This window comes from Lepidochelys olivacea, assembly GCF_965140295.1.
Source record: "Lepidochelys olivacea isolate rLepOli2 genome assembly, chromosome: 5".
Classification (NCBI taxonomy): Eukaryota; Metazoa; Chordata; order Testudines; family Cheloniidae; genus Lepidochelys; species Lepidochelys olivacea.
In genome coordinates this window covers 6,263,831-6,280,896 of record NC_140415.1, presented here as the reverse complement: position 1 = coordinate 6,280,896, position 17,066 = coordinate 6,263,831, and the positions used below count along the sequence as shown (strand labels likewise).

Here is a 17,066-nt window from a genome sequence, read left to right as displayed (position 1 = left end):
ACATTGAGCTCCATGCAGTAAACCATGTGAGACTTCTTCAGGATAAGACCTTAAAAAGTATCTCATCTATGTGGATATTAAAAACTTCATGGCGCTTTCCACAAGATCACGGGATTGCCCTGATATTCATAGCCAACATTTCCCCTCCTGTCACTGTTGTACAGAGCCAATTATTGCTAAGTTGCTGATCTACACCCCAGAAGTGGTTGTATTTTAGTCCTGCTGTGTGTGCTCCGCTTGTCAAGCCTGTCAGGATGCTATGGGAATTATCTACTCCTAGATGTATTTCTAAAAGCTCCCAGCACTATTATCTTGGTGCATTTTTGTAGCTTATTTAACAGCCTCCCCAAATTTACATCAATACTCTCCTCCCATCTGATATCATTGTCTTGGGGGGATGCTAGCCCCTACTAGTATGTGGGATGGGGCAGAGGGACAGTCAGCCAAGAGCCACTTGCTAGAGGGGATCCAACAGAGTCGGGAAAAAGCCTAAATAGCCTTGCATTGCAACCTGCCAGGATCAGGTTCCAACAGATCAGGGAGGGACATCCATAGCTAAGAGCTATCTACTGAAACCACAACCGTCAAACACTTTGTGCTCATACCTGAGGACTGTAAAGCAGTGTCCTCAGAAGTTAGTACGTTACAAGGGAAGAGGGCTTGCCAAGACAGCTAAATCATATACCATTTAGGGTTGTGTAAATACTGACCAACAGCTGGAGGTTGTCTTGTAAGAGGATAGGGAATTTTTATTGTAGGTCAGAGTATTCTGTGTGAAGTGCTCTCATGGGTCCTTCCTACTTAGACGGCTGACCAACAATTTCTGCATAGCTGCACTTCCTGGGCAGCCCAAGGTAGAGCATACAGTCTTCTTTCCTTGAAGTGACAAAGGCATGGACTGCCTTTGCATCACAGAGGACAGGATGCAACAGATAGGCCAGCTGACGACGTTTCTGGCCACTGGTCCTCTCTGGGACTGTAGAAGCAGAGATGAGCCTAGCAGGACCCAGAGATCGAGTGACAACTGACAATCCATAAACAAAGCTCTTTGATTGAGGGCATTTTCACTGCCCCCTGCCAGTAAGCATCACCTCCACCTTCCTTGGTGTAACACACTGGCTCTGCATGTTGTGTCCCACCTCTAATGGCTGGCCCATATGTCGGATAAATCTTATGCTACTATCAGCTAATGGAGTTATTCTTTAGCTCTAGTGCCAGAGGGCTGTGAATTTGGAGATGAAGGTCCCAAATTCAATCCCATGACAGAGGCTTTATGCTTGGGTAAGCCTAAACCAGCTATTTTATAGGTACCTAACCTCACTACATAGTAGGACAGCAGGAAGACAATGGCATCAGGGCTTGCTGAGGAGAGACAGAGCTAGGTTATCAGCATACTGCCAACATTTCAATCCACAGCCTTCCCCCAGTGATGTCACAAACACATTGAAGAGGGTGCCCCTGTGGGACAATACAAAAACAAGAGCTCTTGGGGAAGAACTGTGGGGCACTTTATCCTTTTCTGGAATCTCTGAAAGAAAAAGTGAACCAAGCTCCCCTACTGCGACTTGCCCACGCTTTTAGGTCCCGCAGATAAGTGCACAGCACCTCATCATTAATGGTGTTGATGGTGACCAAAATATCTAACAATGGAGAGTCCTGTCTCTCTATAAGGGTCTATTGCTATACCCATGCTGGACAAAACAAAGGAAAAGATAATGCAATAAATGAAGCTCTGAAAGAGAAAATGAAAAAAAAAAGCAGATAATTTATTAAATTAAGACCTCACACAGATATATAAATATTTGCTTGGGTTTAGGACAGGATTCACCAGGTAGAACCAGAGGGGCTAGGAAGTAGAAAGAATGCATGATTGTTTACAGATCCTCTGTTTGTGCAAGAGAGATGACCACATAAACACAGCAGGTGTTGGAAATACAAGCCATTCAGGTAGAAACACAAAGTCAAGGCATGGAGAGTAACCTTAGTAGGAGATGTGTTACCTCACAAGCTTCCTGTAAGACACAGCCTTATGTGATGTTGAAGCATATTATCTGGGAGACTCTGGACAAAATCTAGGACTGGAGTATTTCCCCAGTGGGGGCTAATATAGAAGTTTAAACTTAAAAGGACACTGTCATGTGATTGCTTTTGCTAGTTTAATTTTTGCATTTCCTCTATTGTTTTCGCAAATGGAAAATAATTCCCCTCTCCATCCCAACTACTGATTTTGTCCTTTTCTATTTGACAACAATTGATTTTCTTCCAAGGCTATAAATGTTTTAATAACTTTAATTTTGTAGTGCCTTGTGGCAAAATATATTTGCTTGCATTGACTGCTAACCACTAGTCCTAGTCTACTGCTGATAACTACAACAATAGAGCTGACTGGAGAAGGTTTGTTTTTATAGGATTTATCAAATTAATAGCAATTAGTAGCCTCTCCTGGTTCATGTTTATGGGATAATTAGAATGTGGAGATCTTTCCTAACAAGATAATTTAAAACCTCTTCATTTCAGAATTCTTTGCTGCAACATGCAAAACATGCTTCACGTATAGCTCCTACGGATGAAGAGGTGGTCATGTTTGAGGCCCAAAACCTTGACAATGTCCATTTAGAATACAATTATTACCAAAATACAGATTCAAGACAAAAACACCATCAGAGTTAAAATAATTAACGGACAAAAAGGATAATTAAAAATCAGAGCGTGGCTAAATATTGGCACCCATGAAGCACTGAAGAGCACAATACTCCCATGCAGAGTTCCAGAATGTGTACGCAAAGGCACCTTTCAAATGCTATTTTTGCTGTTTTAAAATCTGTTAGTGTTTGTTAAAAATGGCAATTACAGTTACAGTCAATCTGGAGAAGAACAGAAATTGAAGGTGTCTGGTCTAGACCTAGACCAGAAACTGAAGGCTCGCATTTGGTCTAGACCCAGAGAAGCCTTTAAAAAAAATCCAAACCCATGTCCTGTTGTCTATTCCCTCCTGGTTTCCTCCAAATACCAGCTGCCTCTCCTGAATTTTTCCCTTTCTTTCTAACGCCAAAGCAAACTATGTTAAACTTGATCCCCTGTGCCCAAGGAGCAGAAACATAAAGGGTGGTGGAGAGAGACTCCCCCAGCCAGTCCGGTGATGGGTCACTTGCCAGGTCTGCGGGCCCTTAGGACAGAATACTCTAGACAAAGCTTGTCCCCCAGTGGATTCAAGGAGCAGATACATGTCATGGCAGGATACTGTTAGAGACCATAACTCTCCACAGGAAGGGCTGGAGAGAAACAGATGTCTATGGGGACAGTTTCTCACCAGGCTCACCGGTGCAGGAAAACTGCTCTTATCTCTTCTGTCCTTGTACTTTTCCAACCAGCTTTTAAAATTCAGCTGTGATGCAATAAAAGGACATCAATTAATTTGTAAACAACATTAGATCAGAAAAAATGGTCTGGAATAATGTAGGCTGTGGTATTTCCCCCTCCAGCACCCTGTTTAGCTCCTCACTATAGGAGGCCTGTGCTGCTGTTGGCCTTCACAGCATTCCCTCTGCCCCAGGACACTGCAAAAGCTAACCTGCTGCCATCCAGCCTAGGTAGTTTAACAGTTCGGGCTCCTCAAGAGAAGGGATGCCCACCCCATAATTCCCAGAAATGCCTTTAAAAATAATCAGTTACAAGGTTTCAACTCCTCAAATCTCGGTCTCAATCAATACCCGTTCCATACACTGTATGGTGTGCACGTGCGAGCCAGAGAAATAGCTTAGGCCTCATCGCCAAGCCTTGCCAGCTCCGCTGAGGGACAGGGTGGTACTGGGGATTGGTACATGCACAAGTCCATGGGAGGCAGACAACAGCAGTGCATCAGGGACAAGTCCAGGGGCTCACCACCATGGAGGTATGGAGCAGGAGCCTGGAGGACCAGTCACAAAAGACTGAAAAAGCAGTACTGGTCTATATACCAGTGGTTGGAAACAAACAGCCTAGAACTTGTCTGTACTGCTGTGATTCTGACTTTCTCTAGCTGCACTTTTATTGCGTGAAAGGAATGTTTTAGCTTCATATTTCTAGGAACACATGCCAGTGGCTACAATGTTCCAATAAAATATGAACACTGCATCGTGCAGAAAATGTCCATTCATCCTGTAATCTGCAGTCATTTTTACCAATTCTGCACATTTCTTTACATAACCAAGTGCATGAAGTAGATGGGAGTGCGTTTAAATAAACTGAAATAGATAGAGCATTAATAATTAAAGCCGGCAGGGAAACGTGCATTACGAGCTGCTATGAGAAATAATTATGGATTTATCTTATTTACAATGGAACCTGGAAACGGTATCAAAATAGTGCAAGTTAGTGAAAATGCCTTAAGACTGTTCTTACTCTATAACTCCTATATCTCTCATTTTGAAGAGCACATCAAATACGGTTTGGACCTGTACATTTCCTGGTTGTATGAGATATTTAAGGAGTTGGCAATAGGGTTCCCAGCATATACACTATGTCAAATAGTACTGATTTAAGGAAGACTATTTTCAAACAGATGCACAGTGCATTAACCCTGCAACATCCATTAATGTTATTAGACATTATACAGCTGAGCTGAGTATATGCTCCCTAAAATCTCAGCACAGTAAATATCAGAATGCCGAAGGCAATGGTAGATTACAGAATCATTGGAAATAATATTCAAGTGCTTGTACCTTTGTAACATTGTTAGGTTTTAAACAGGCTGCTTTTTAATTAGAAATAATCTAATTGAAATGCAGTGGTTCTTGTGTGTTCTGCAGCTCTTGCAAACTGCTTTATCGCTAAAAAAATCGATAATGAAATATACTTCTCATATGAGGGCTGGCTAAGCTATGGCTTCAATCGACTCCAAAATGTTGTGGATTTAATTATATTTCAGAATAATTGCTTGGCACAAGAAAAGTTTGCTCAAAATTTACTAACACCTTCTGATTGGACTGTCCAAAAAAAAAAAAAAACGTTGTTCTCGCAGCATGATTACTAAATTCTAAGTGAAAGAGGAAGCTACTGTACTAACTCCTTGGCGAGGAGGGAGACAATCACTTGTCAACCAAATAATTTAAAAGTGATACTGCAATAAACAAATCCAGAGCAGAAACAGGAACAAGGTCCTAAAAATCCTACAGAGGGGCTGCAGAGTAATGAACCTCGTCAAATGAAGAAAATATCCTCCAGGATCCGGCTCTCCTCAAGCTCCTCCGCTTCGTTTCGGGTGCCACGAGGGGCTTGGCACCATGCAGGTTTTCTGGGGCTCCCATTCCGAGGGGCATGGGGTTTCTTCCAGTCGTAAGACTCTCCATAGTGGTGTCCCGGGGCAGCGACTGGACTCATTGCTTCAACCAACTCAATGAGGGAGGCCTCATATCTGGAGGAAAACACCATGAAAATGCACACCTATTAAACACCACGGCATCAAACACAATTTGGAAGGAACATTCCTAACTCCGTCATCCTGACTAGAGCGAAACCTGTGTAACGATCGTGACAGAAGGGATCACGGCATTGCCACTGTAGCTAAGGTGAGCTCCAATGTGGAGGCAGTAAAGGAGAGGCAAAGCTTTAGTGGCCACTTTATTTTGCAAGTACAGTACTTTCTTTTAATTTGTCAGTCTCGCCAGGTTTCCTATTGAATTGGACAGCGCCTCATTTACAGCTCAGAGATTCAGGAGAGAACTCCTCACAGGCATGACAGTTCAACAAGTGACTCAAACATGCTGCACTTGCCTGAATAGGCTCTGCCCTTGATTTAGGTTCCTAGGGATTTGAAAACAGCAGGCATCTTTATCCTTCGTGATACAAAACACACGTGCTTCTTATAAATCTCTATGCAATATATGAAATCTATGTGTAACTGAAGGACTGAAGGAATATAATCCAGACAAAGTAACACAAAATCAACAGTTCAGGCATCAAGACAGAAGGCAAAGATGCTAAACATTACTCAAGCTGTCCTTTAAGTGTTCAGTACAGATGTGGAGGAGGTTACAAGCCTACACATGCAGTAACATTGTACACAGAGTACTGGCAATTACTCTAGACCAGTGGTTCTTAACCTTTACTGCAGCCTGCACCCCTTTGGTTCTCAAAATATGTTCTCGCACCCCTTATCAAAAATCGTTGAACTAGGTCAGTTCTTTAAACCTAGATATATTTTTTGTTTGTATATTACAGTGATCGCTAAAAAAATGTATAATGTTAATAAATACATAGGTTTGATGAAACAAAGTAGCTGTACTTATGTGCCTGTGTTTTCGATGATTTACCTTCTCAGAACATCTGGCATGTCTCACACCTGCAGAAAGGGCATCTTGCCCCGCCCAGGGGGTGCGTGCACCCCAGGTTAAGAACGACGGCTCTAGACAGAGCCTTCCGATTAATATTCACACAGGATCAGACCTGATCTACATGCCAGTGCAGGACAATATATTTTCTACTCTTATTGTGTGTCCAGTTTCAAATGTTTCAAGCAATACAGCTTCTAACACTTCCCATGGGAGGCCATTCCCCAGTTTAGGAAATCTCTCTGAGGAAGTTTGCCTGATTTCCTGCCTAAGCATCCCTCTCCCTCAGTTCCATCTAGTTATGGTTCCCTATTCCAGCCTAAGTAATACCTTTCCCCCCTGGTGTTTACACTATTCAAATAGTGATGCATACAATTACAAATAATAAATTCCCCTTTCAGGCACTCAGAGCACTTCACAAAGGTAAGACATTAGATGGGCCCAGTGTATTTCATACTTGTGGAATTTGCCACAGGATTCACCCCTTGCTCTTGAACTGCGACCCTGAGCCTAACCTTGATTCCTTCTAAATTATGTTTCTCATCATTAGGACGGGGGGGGGGGGGGGAGGGGGGAGAAATCCCTTAAAATATAAATCTAGCGTAATCAAACAATGATGCCTTCCAGAGCATGCAACTAGTCTGAAACAACAGTGCCGTAAGGTACGAAGTGTCTCTGTCCTCAATGGAGTGTCAACTCTAAAAACTAACGGAGAGAATTTACACGTCAACAGCTAGGTATTTCACCACTGATCATTTTAGCAGAAATAGCCCCGACATGCTTGTGCTCACTCATCTCCCATGCCATGCCAGTGGTCAGAACCTCCAGCTGTCCACCACCACCGTCTACAATGTGCACAAAGGCCTCTTGCATGCTGAAGACTGAAAATGTGGGAAGAGAGCACACAATAAATGGAATTTAATATCCAAACAAACAACACGGATACTATGGCACTGGGTTGCATTATTCGTCACTGTATTTGATCCAATATTAACATCCACTTTCAAATATAAATGAAGCTACTGCAAGCTCTTCCAGTCTGCTCCAGAAACCTAGGGGCCTTGCTGCAGAATTAGGTCCCTCTTGCAACATACCACATGGGGAATTTTACAGATGGGACCCTGAGGCATAGATAAGCTAAGTGACCTGCCCAAGTTCATCAAATACAGTAGTAGCATGTCAGAGGTCTCCTGACTAGGTCTCCCTGCTCTAAACCACAAGACTATGCTGCCTAACCTAACCTCAGTTACTTCTCAGCCAAGTTGTAACTGTGCACAGGGTACACCAAGCGACTGTCAAAGAGTTAACCTTTACCCAATTACCCCCACAGTGGTATCTGAGATATCAAAGTGCTTGTTTAACCCGAGGAATTAATTGGAGTCACCATGGCCAATTGTGGATTCTAATGACAACCACTGTAGTTCTTTCAAACTTTTGTTGTGCTGGTAAGTCAATTCTTTCAGCTCCTTCAATCGTTATTGTTCCCTCCAATTTGCTGTCCACTATCACTCCTAGGTCAATCTGGCTCACCACTACTGCATTGCAACTCCATTATTCCCTCTAACTGAGATTACATTCTTTCCCCCTAGATGTACTAGCTTGCATTTTTTGTGAATTTCCTGTCTGCGTTTGCAGCCTTTCCAGGTCCCTTTGTAGTTTGTCTGTTCAAATCAGCCAACAGAGCCACAGATAAGCAGTTCAAATAAAATAAACAAGACAGAATTCTATTGAACTTGACCATTTGAATGGCTAATCCTTCTCTACGATGACATATAATAAGTATCTTGGCCAAGACTTTCAGAAGTTAATGATGATTTTGAGTGTCCAACTTGAGAGGCTTTAAAGGGGGCTTGATTTTCTCTAAGTGCTGAGCATCAGCCCTCTGAAAATTGAACCCCTCTGAGGCATCTCAAGACGAATACCCAAACTCCCATCTTAAAAGCTGGTCCCACAACTTTACAGAGATGAGCTTTTCACATGTGGAATGCTTGGATCAGACACATACATATACAATCCCTGCACCAAAAAAGAAACCCAGCTCTCACACACACTGGTTTCATTAGCCACACCTAAAACTCCCTACTAGATTAATCTAGCCTAACATACAAATACTTATCTCCCTGCCTGCGGCTCGATCATAAAATTTCAATTTCTCCAGCAGCCACATTCAATCACAGATTAGGTTGGGGGATGGGGAGAGACGACAAACCAGCAAGTGTGTTTGCAATGAACACCTTGGAGCTAATTTCTTCTGCAAGTTTATCTAACTTTTACAGCATTTCTGCTATCGGGAAGGCTAAATGATTTGGCAGATTACAAGAGCAGCAAATAGCAAAGATTATTTAAAAGACCAGGCATTGTAAATCAGTCTATTTGACACCACAGCTATATATGCAATAAAGCGAACAAACTCTGCTAACGGAGCATTATCTGATCAAGAGAATGCTCCTTGCAGGTATTTAGTGTTTAATCCCATGAAAATAGTTTGCTCTGATTTGTCTAGGTGACATCAGACAGCATCTGGCTGGAGGCAAGGGAGTTGATCCAGCATGTCTTGAACCTCACAAAGGCAATTTTCTCAACATTTATTGGTATCCGAATATTTAAAGAGACACTGCCAACATGTTCAGACCCCGAAATATACCTTCTTCTAAAGAAAGCATGTGTTTCCCTGGTTAAAAAAATACAAATAGGGTTCATTACTATTCATATGGTACTGCAGACTTGCACGACACTACTGTAAGGTGGGCGCAGAGTGTTTGGAAATGTGTACTTAGAGAGTAATTCCCAGTGGTTCACAATCAAGCTGGAAGGGCATATCGGGTGGGGTCCTGCATGGATCTGTCCTGGGTCTGATTCTATTTAATATCTTCATAAGTGATTTGGATAATGGCATAGAGAGTACACTTATAAAGTCTGCAAATGATACCAAGCTAGGAGGGGCTGCAAGCGCTTTGGAGGACAGGATTAGAATTCAAAATGACCTTGACAAACTGGAGAAATGATCTGAAATAAACAGGAGGAAATTCAATAAGGACAAATGCAAAGTATTACACTTGGGAAGGAGAAACCAATTGTACACATACAAAATGGGAAATGGCTGTCTAGGAAGGACTACTGCAGAAAAGGATCGGGGGTTATAAGTGGATCATAAACTAAATATGATTCAACAATATAACTTGCAAAACAAGCGAACATCACTCTGGAGCGTATTAGCAAGAATGTTATAAGCAACACACGAGAAGTATTTCTTCCATTCTGCTCAGCACCTGATAAAACCTCAACTGGAGTATTGTGTCCTGTTCTGGGCACCACACTTCAGGAAAGATGTGGACAAACTGGAGAAAGTCCAGAGAGCAACAAAAATGATTAAAGGTCTAGAAAACATGAGCTAGAAGGAAAGATTGAAAAAACTGGGTTTGGTTAGTCTGGAGAAGAGAAAACTGATGGTCCCCGTCTTCAAGTACATAAAAGGTTGCCATAAAGAAGAGGGAAAGAAATTCTTCTCCTTAGCCACTGAGGACAGGACAAGAAGTAATGGGCTTAAATTGCAGCAAGAAAGATTTAGATTAGACATTAGGAAAAACTTTGTAACTTTAAAGGTAATTAAGCTCTGAAACAAATTGCCTAGGGAGGTTGTGGAATCTCCATCATTGGAGGTTTTTAAGAGCAGGTTAGACAAACACCTGTCAGGGTTGGTCTAGATAATACTTAGTCCTGCCTCAGTGCAGGGGACTGGATCAGACGATCTGTTGAGATCCCTTCCAGTCCTACATTTCTGTGATTCCATGATGTCAACAGCTGCAGAATGGAGTGCTCAAAACTCAGGAAATTTCAGCCATTCAAGTTGCTCCTGCTGTCTTCACTTGCCAAAGCTGCACATTCTTGTGGAGCAAATTAATAGAAAACAGTAGCTTTACAGTTGCCATGTAACAATGGGAAAAAATTCACACATGCAACATGAAAGGGCCGCAGTGCCTTAGTAGCCTTAACCTGGAATTTTCCGACTTCTGGGTGTTTGACTGAGCAACCAAAGTGCTGCATCAGTGTTAGTTTTTTGCACAGAGTTTTCTATGGGGTTTCTCTCCTCCTCCCTTCCCCTCCCCCCCATAGAAAGAAAGAAAAATTTGGGGCAGAGGGCAGCAGTCAGACTTGCAAGGCTTCTCATTGCCCTTTTAAAGTTAGCATGAACTCAAGCTACTTATTTGCCACAATCACCTTCTTTTGGAAGCCGACTGACTGACTGTGTTATGGAGTCATGTGAGTAGAACAGTCTCCATTCTCAGCCTGATTTCGACACTTCCCCGTGGACATTTTTCCACCCCTAATCTCTGTCAGACTAAAAATGTGCGTATTTCATCATGCTAGAGGAGAATTTGCTGAGAAAGTGTTACATTGATCAGACCAGCAGATAAGGACCATGGGTCTGGAAAAAATAGTGCTTTTTCACTTTTGGAAAGTTATTCTAGTGTTTCCCTTCTCTGTTCACAACACTCTGCTCAGTGTAAAAACTTAAAAATTGTTTATTATGACCGATAACTACAGCACAGACCTAGTTTTATTTTTTGTTGTCCTCAATCTTTAGTTGTTTGGGGCCTGGTTTTCAGAGAAATGGGAGTCAGTGGGAGTTGCAAGGGCTCAACACTTCTGAAAACCAGGCCATAATTTCTTCTCAACAAATCTCTTAACCACTGGAAGCCTGAGATTATTATAAGCTCCACGAACTCTATGCAGGAGAGCGCGCGCACAGGACTGGTGTGCAGGGCTCTAAGCAGCAGGAAGAAAAGACCTAAAAAAGAGGCCAGCTGTAGGTGAACTCTGACATAGACACGAGTGGAGTCTGTGCGATAGAGTTTATAATGGACACTCCAGTGCCTGCACAGTTTATCAGCTCTGCACATTAAAGACAAAGGGTAAAACTTCAAAAGCACCTAAGCAACGAAGGCACGTGAATTGCGTAGCCACTTTTGAAAATTTTACCCAACCCTTTCGTCTTACGTTTTGGGTTTTAATTAAATATTAAGGGTCTGGGGGAGTTTATAACCACCAAAGGTGGAGGAGTTTCTTAGCCCATCACTGAGGTGACAAGAAATAACAATAAATTAATGACAGGTTTCAGAGTAGCAGCCGTGTTAGTCTGTATTTGCAAAAAGAAAAGGAGGACTTGTGGCACCTTAGAGACGAACACATTTATTTGAGCATGAGCTTTCGTGAACTACAGCATTCCACTGTATGCATCCACTGCATGCATCTGATGAAGTGAACTGTAGCTCACGAAAGCTTATGCTCAAATAAATTTGTTAGTCTCTAAGGTGCCACAAGTCCTCCTTTTCTTTTTTCAATAAATTAATATGATTCTTAACATTGTAAATTAAATGTTCAAATTTTAAATGAAAGAAGAAAATACTCCAAAAATAAAATACTCTGACTGAGTGTCAAAAGGGAAGTACAACCACCCCATCACCTCCACTCCCCTCAGCCAACCCCTCTCCCTCCTTACTGGTCTGCTAGACTTTCATAGCCAGAACACTGGGAGAGTGTTTTATTTTGCTTTGTGCTTCACAAGTGAATCAGCAGGAACAATCTGGGATTTGCACAGCTGAAATGGACCCAAACGGGATTGCTGGTCTGGGAACAATAGGTTTGTACATTCACGGTACAGAGTCTGAGAAATCACTACGCAGTGATTATACAGATTTTTACATTCTCGCTAATCAAAGCTGCTGTCCAATCAGAGTACAGGGAATTACACACTATGGAGTTACTGACAAACACCATGGTTATGCAAAATTGACACCCAGATCCAATATGAATGCAGGAAACTGTGTATTGGAGGAAGAAAAAAACCCCAGAAGTTATGGAGTTGTAACTGTGCTGCATCCTTCCACTCTGATTGGCTGAAACATTAAATACTTTTAGATTATGGAATATGACATTGCATTTTGAATGTGTTACTGTCACCCATAGCCAGTAAAATATGTAATATTTCATGCACACAGTACAATATATAAAGTACACATTTAGCTGTATTATGTTTTTGTATTGCACTGTACAGTTTAACTAATAAAATCATTTGCTCCTGTCTGCAGAAAACAGCACAATCCCCCAAAAATTTGATATTTGCCGGAGTCTGTAAAAATTTCCCTACTCGGCAAAATAACTAGATTTATTAGAGTCATAAACACTCTGGCAGTGAGATATATGTATATTTCCTTAAACAAGCAGTGTCACATATTATTTGATCATCATGTTCAGAGATATCTTTTCATTTACAGTCCCTGAAAATTTATTCTTTGACTATAAATGTCTAGAAAACACACAGAGACTTCTCTACAAGGTGATGACATTTCAACAAAGCACACCAACAATATGGCTTCAGAGATTAGTGGCTGTACAGGTTTACTTTTATTTAACTGCATGTATCCAATGATATAAAAAGTTTATTTTCATATTTCTACTTGAATTCTTCACACAAACCTCCAAGTGATTTACTAACGTTACATGAATTGCCTTTGGATTAGAGTAGGTTTTGAAACCTGGAGGCACAATATTATACTACTGCTTTGTACTTCTAAGCACTATCCATCTCCAAGCACTTTACAAACATTAACTACAGTTACTAATACTCCGGGAAGGTGATGGGTCCATTTCACAGAAAGGGAAACTAAAGTTTAAACAGTTTAACTAAAAATGCCTAATGTTATACAGCAAATATCAGTTCCCGAAGCCTCACAGAAATAATTTAACATAGGAGGGCTTTCAGGGTTCCCTCCCCACTCTGAACTCTAGAGTACAGATGTGGCGACCCACATGAAAGACCCCCTAAGCTTATTTCTACCAGCTTAGGTTAAAAACTTCCCCAAGGCACAAATTCTTCCTTGTCCTTGGAACGGTATCGCTGCCACCACCAAGTGAGTTAGACAACGATTTAGGAAAAGGACCACTTGGAGTTCCTGTTTCCCCAAAATATCCCCCCAAGCCCCTTCACCCCCTTTCCTGGGGAGGCTTCAGAGTAAGTGAGCACAGACCAGACCCTTGGTTTTTAGGACACTAAAAACCCCAATCAGATTCTTAAAAACGGAACTATTATAAAGAAAAAAAAGTAAAAGAATCACCTCTGTAAAATCAGGATGGAAGGTAATTTTACAGGGTAATAAGATTTAAAACACAGAGGATTCCCCTCTAGGCAAAACTTTAAAGTTGCAAAAAACAGGAATAAACCTGCCGCTTAGCATAGGGAAAACTCACAAGCTAAAACAAAAGATACTCTAACGCATTTCCTTGCTATTACTTACTATTTCTGTAATTTTACATGTATCATTCAGTAGGAGCTGCATTACTTGCTTGGTCTCTCTCTTTGTCTTGGAGAGAACAACAAAGAGCACAAACAAAATCCTTTCCCCCCAGATTTGAAAGTATCTTCTTTCCCCATTGGTCCTTCTGCTCAGGTGCCAACTAGGTTAATGGAACTGATTAACCCTTTACAGGTAAAGGAGGGATTTTATGCTACCCTTAGCTGTATGTTTATGACAAGGGCAAACAAAAGCCACCTCCTTGGTGGGAAAAAGAATAGATACAGATGTTCAACAGTCCAAGCATCTACTCACTAACCCTACTGTCAGAGGTGATGGCAGCTAGGGCATGTATCTTCACTGCAGAGTCAGCCCAGATGATTGGCACCGTGGTCTGATCACCAAGTTAGCCTAGCTGGGGTGCAAGCCACCACATTACAAAGCCTTACCTGAGTTACTGGTCTGGCATGCCCTCATGGATGTCACTAGTCTTCTGGGGGGCCTATCTGATGGTTCTTTGGGCTGCTGTCAGCTGAATCACTCTGTGATTCTTTCCCAGTGGATTGTGGGAGAGCGTCTGTCTTTTTGGGCACATGGGGGAATTGTGGAAGGCATTGGAGGACTATCAGAACCTGAGTGGTTTAGCCCGTGTCCTCACTGCAAAAAGTGCAGGTTACCAGCCTGAGTGAAAGCAGAGCTCAGGCTTAAACCGTCCCCCCATCCCAAAGCCAGGCCAGCTAACCTGGGGTTGAGCCCATCACTGACTCGCTGAGATATTTGTGTGTGCGTGGATGGAAGAGTCAGGGACACCATGTAAGTAAGAACCCAGAAAACTCAGCAGTGAAGACATATTGAAAGAGGACAAGAGCAGCTTTAGGGGAGCTTGCCATTTGGGTTTGAATCAATGGCTGGAGAACTATGCAAACAACAATGGGAAAAACAAATGTGAAAGCAGGATGTTAAAACTTCAGGGATTTAAACAAATTAGAAACAAGGCAGGCTCTGAGATCCCCAGGCATCCCTGTCTGCTGACTCCCAGGATTCTGAAATAGGAGACAAGCACATGTATGATTTTAGTCTATGGACTGAAAGGCCAAGGCAGTGAAAAAAGGATTGCAGGCAAAGGGAAAGTGCTGGTTTCTATGGAACCTCTTGAGTGACTGTGTATCTTTTACTTATGGATAGTCGGAGACACTCCTCAGACTCTCCATTCATTGCAGGAGTCGGGAAGATGACAACAATGCAATATTTATTTCACATGACATCTGCTTTGGTAGTGTAGTGTGCTGGTACCCACTGTATATTTTCCGAATACATGTCAGTGTATTTTAGCTCTCGAGCTACATGAGCAGGCTTCAGAATATTTTCTATGTAATTAAAAAAAGATCTGAGCCTTTTATTTAAAATACATCACACAATTTATTTGCATAGTGTCCTTAGTGAGAGCATCCCAGAGTGCTGTAAAACCAACACCTACATAATAGAAAGCTTACAATATCAGATACGTTTCATGATACTCTCTAAGGCAATATTCATACAAACACAAGCTCAAGGAGGAAAAGACCTGTTAGATCATCCAGATATCTCCCTGCCCATGGAGAATGGTTCCGTATAGTATGCTTCCTAGAATTTGCCCCGAGCAGTGGGGTTCTCACTATTTTGCTTAGGAGGCCATTCCAGAGCCAAATACATCTCACCCTATCATGACTGTTATTATTTATGTAGATGTTAGTAGAACACCTAGAGGCTCCGATCAGGATTGGGGACTCCCTGTACAAACATATGTAAGAGTTTACAGTTTAATTAGACAAGTCAGACAAAGGGAGGCGGGGAATGGATGTGACACAGAAGCAGAGTGATCAGAGTTGTGTGGGGTAAACACCATGTTAGTTCCATGAGTTTTTCCTTTTCAATTTGCGAGAGGGGAAAGGTGTTTTTCTGTGTGTTGGTGTGCACACACTCAGTCAGGAAGTTTTTCCTTATAGGCAGCTTAAGTCGAAGCAAAAGTTTTCCCTTTCTTAACTTCACCCCTTCATTACTCATAGTTACAGATCCTTGTGCAATACTTAGAAACTCATCTCCTTCTCTAGTGTTACACCCTTCAAATATTTGAATATTATGTCCCCTCCCCGTCATCCTAAGTCATCACTTATCCAAGCTAGACATATTTTAATCTTTTCTCATAAATCAATCCCTCAAGCCTTGTGATAATTTTTTATTGCTCTTCTCTGAGCTTCCTCTAATTCGTCAATATCTTTCTGGTAGCATGGCACCCAGAACTGAATACAATGTTCCCAAGGTATGGTCAAACCAGAGCTGTTAGGAGGACAATCTGCTCTGTGCTATATGATGAAATGTCTTTGCAGCCCAAAATTGCACTGGCTCTTTTTGTAGCCATCACCTCACTCTGCAAAACCCTGTCTAATTTGTATCTATTGATACATCTAAGCAGAATACATCATTGTATGCCATAAAACCTGACACACAACTCCAACAGACACACTAGCTCACATTCAGTGTGGTCACTGGCAATAACAATCCCATCAGAGACAACAGTTCTTTGCAGGATCAGGCATGGAGTAGGGAGGGAAGAAATAGACTTTTATAATAGTGTCATGCCCTTGGCTAACCGAACTGGCCATGCTTGGCACATTTATCACGCTGAAGGGTTTGCCCCATCAATAGGAGTGTTGAAGAGACCTTGATCCTGAAACTGGCTGAGTGGTGTTGGTATGTTCCTGGCCCACTGCAGACAGAACAGTATCAGTGCAATAAAGGACAAAGGGCTCAACAGAGTGTCCCAAAGACCTCTGCCCTGGGTCCGAGCTGATTAGTCAGTCTCATTTTTCTTGGTGCTCAGCACTGGTTCCCCTAAGGAAGCATCCAATTGGCTGTCATTACTGAAAGTGTTTGCTACCACTTCCCCAGGTGTAACAAACGACCCATTGTCATTTTCACTTAACCAGGAAAGAGCACTGCATCTCCTCCCTATCGCCCTTCATGTCCTCCCTCCCCTTTCTCTGTTTTTCTACTTCCTTGCTCCTATGACTCAACTCCTCCCATCTCCTGCTCACCCCAGCCCTCATTCTCAAACATAAAAACAAACCAGACAAAAAACAGTGGGACTTACATGGAGTTTGGCAACCATCTCAGTGATCGTTCTGCTTGAGTTGTCCTTTTCCCCATATGCATTCTCTTGTCTATTTAGACTGAAAGTTCTGCATGGTACGAACTGCGTGTGTTTGTACAGTGCCTAGCACAATGGGACCCTAATCTTGACGGTAATATAAACATTTAATAATACTACTTTGTACTTCATAGAGTACTTAGCAAGTTGTCTGAAGAGCAGTAAACACCACCCCAGCAAGTTGTTTTCATACTGGGCTTCACCATTCACTGTTCCAAATGAGACTAAGCTACCATTGTCTTTTCTACATCTCATCTATTCCTTCATCCCCTCTTTATC

General features: G+C 42.0%; 1 protein-coding gene across 2 annotated transcripts in view; it reads right to left on the bottom strand.

Annotated features, from left to right (window-relative positions):
• Positions 1-1,745: 1,745 nt before the first annotated feature.
• The window catches only part of KIAA1328, a 268,352-nt gene continuing 253,031 nt past the window's right edge, over positions 1,746-17,066 (bottom strand). For both annotated transcript variants that reach the window (XM_084628573.1, XM_084628572.1), the window contains one exon: positions 1,746-5,392. In XM_084628573.1, the coding sequence (XP_084484699.1) occupies positions 5,179-5,392 (214 nt within the window). In that variant the 3' untranslated portion in view covers positions 1,746-5,178. The remainder of the gene's footprint in view (positions 5,393-17,066) is intronic.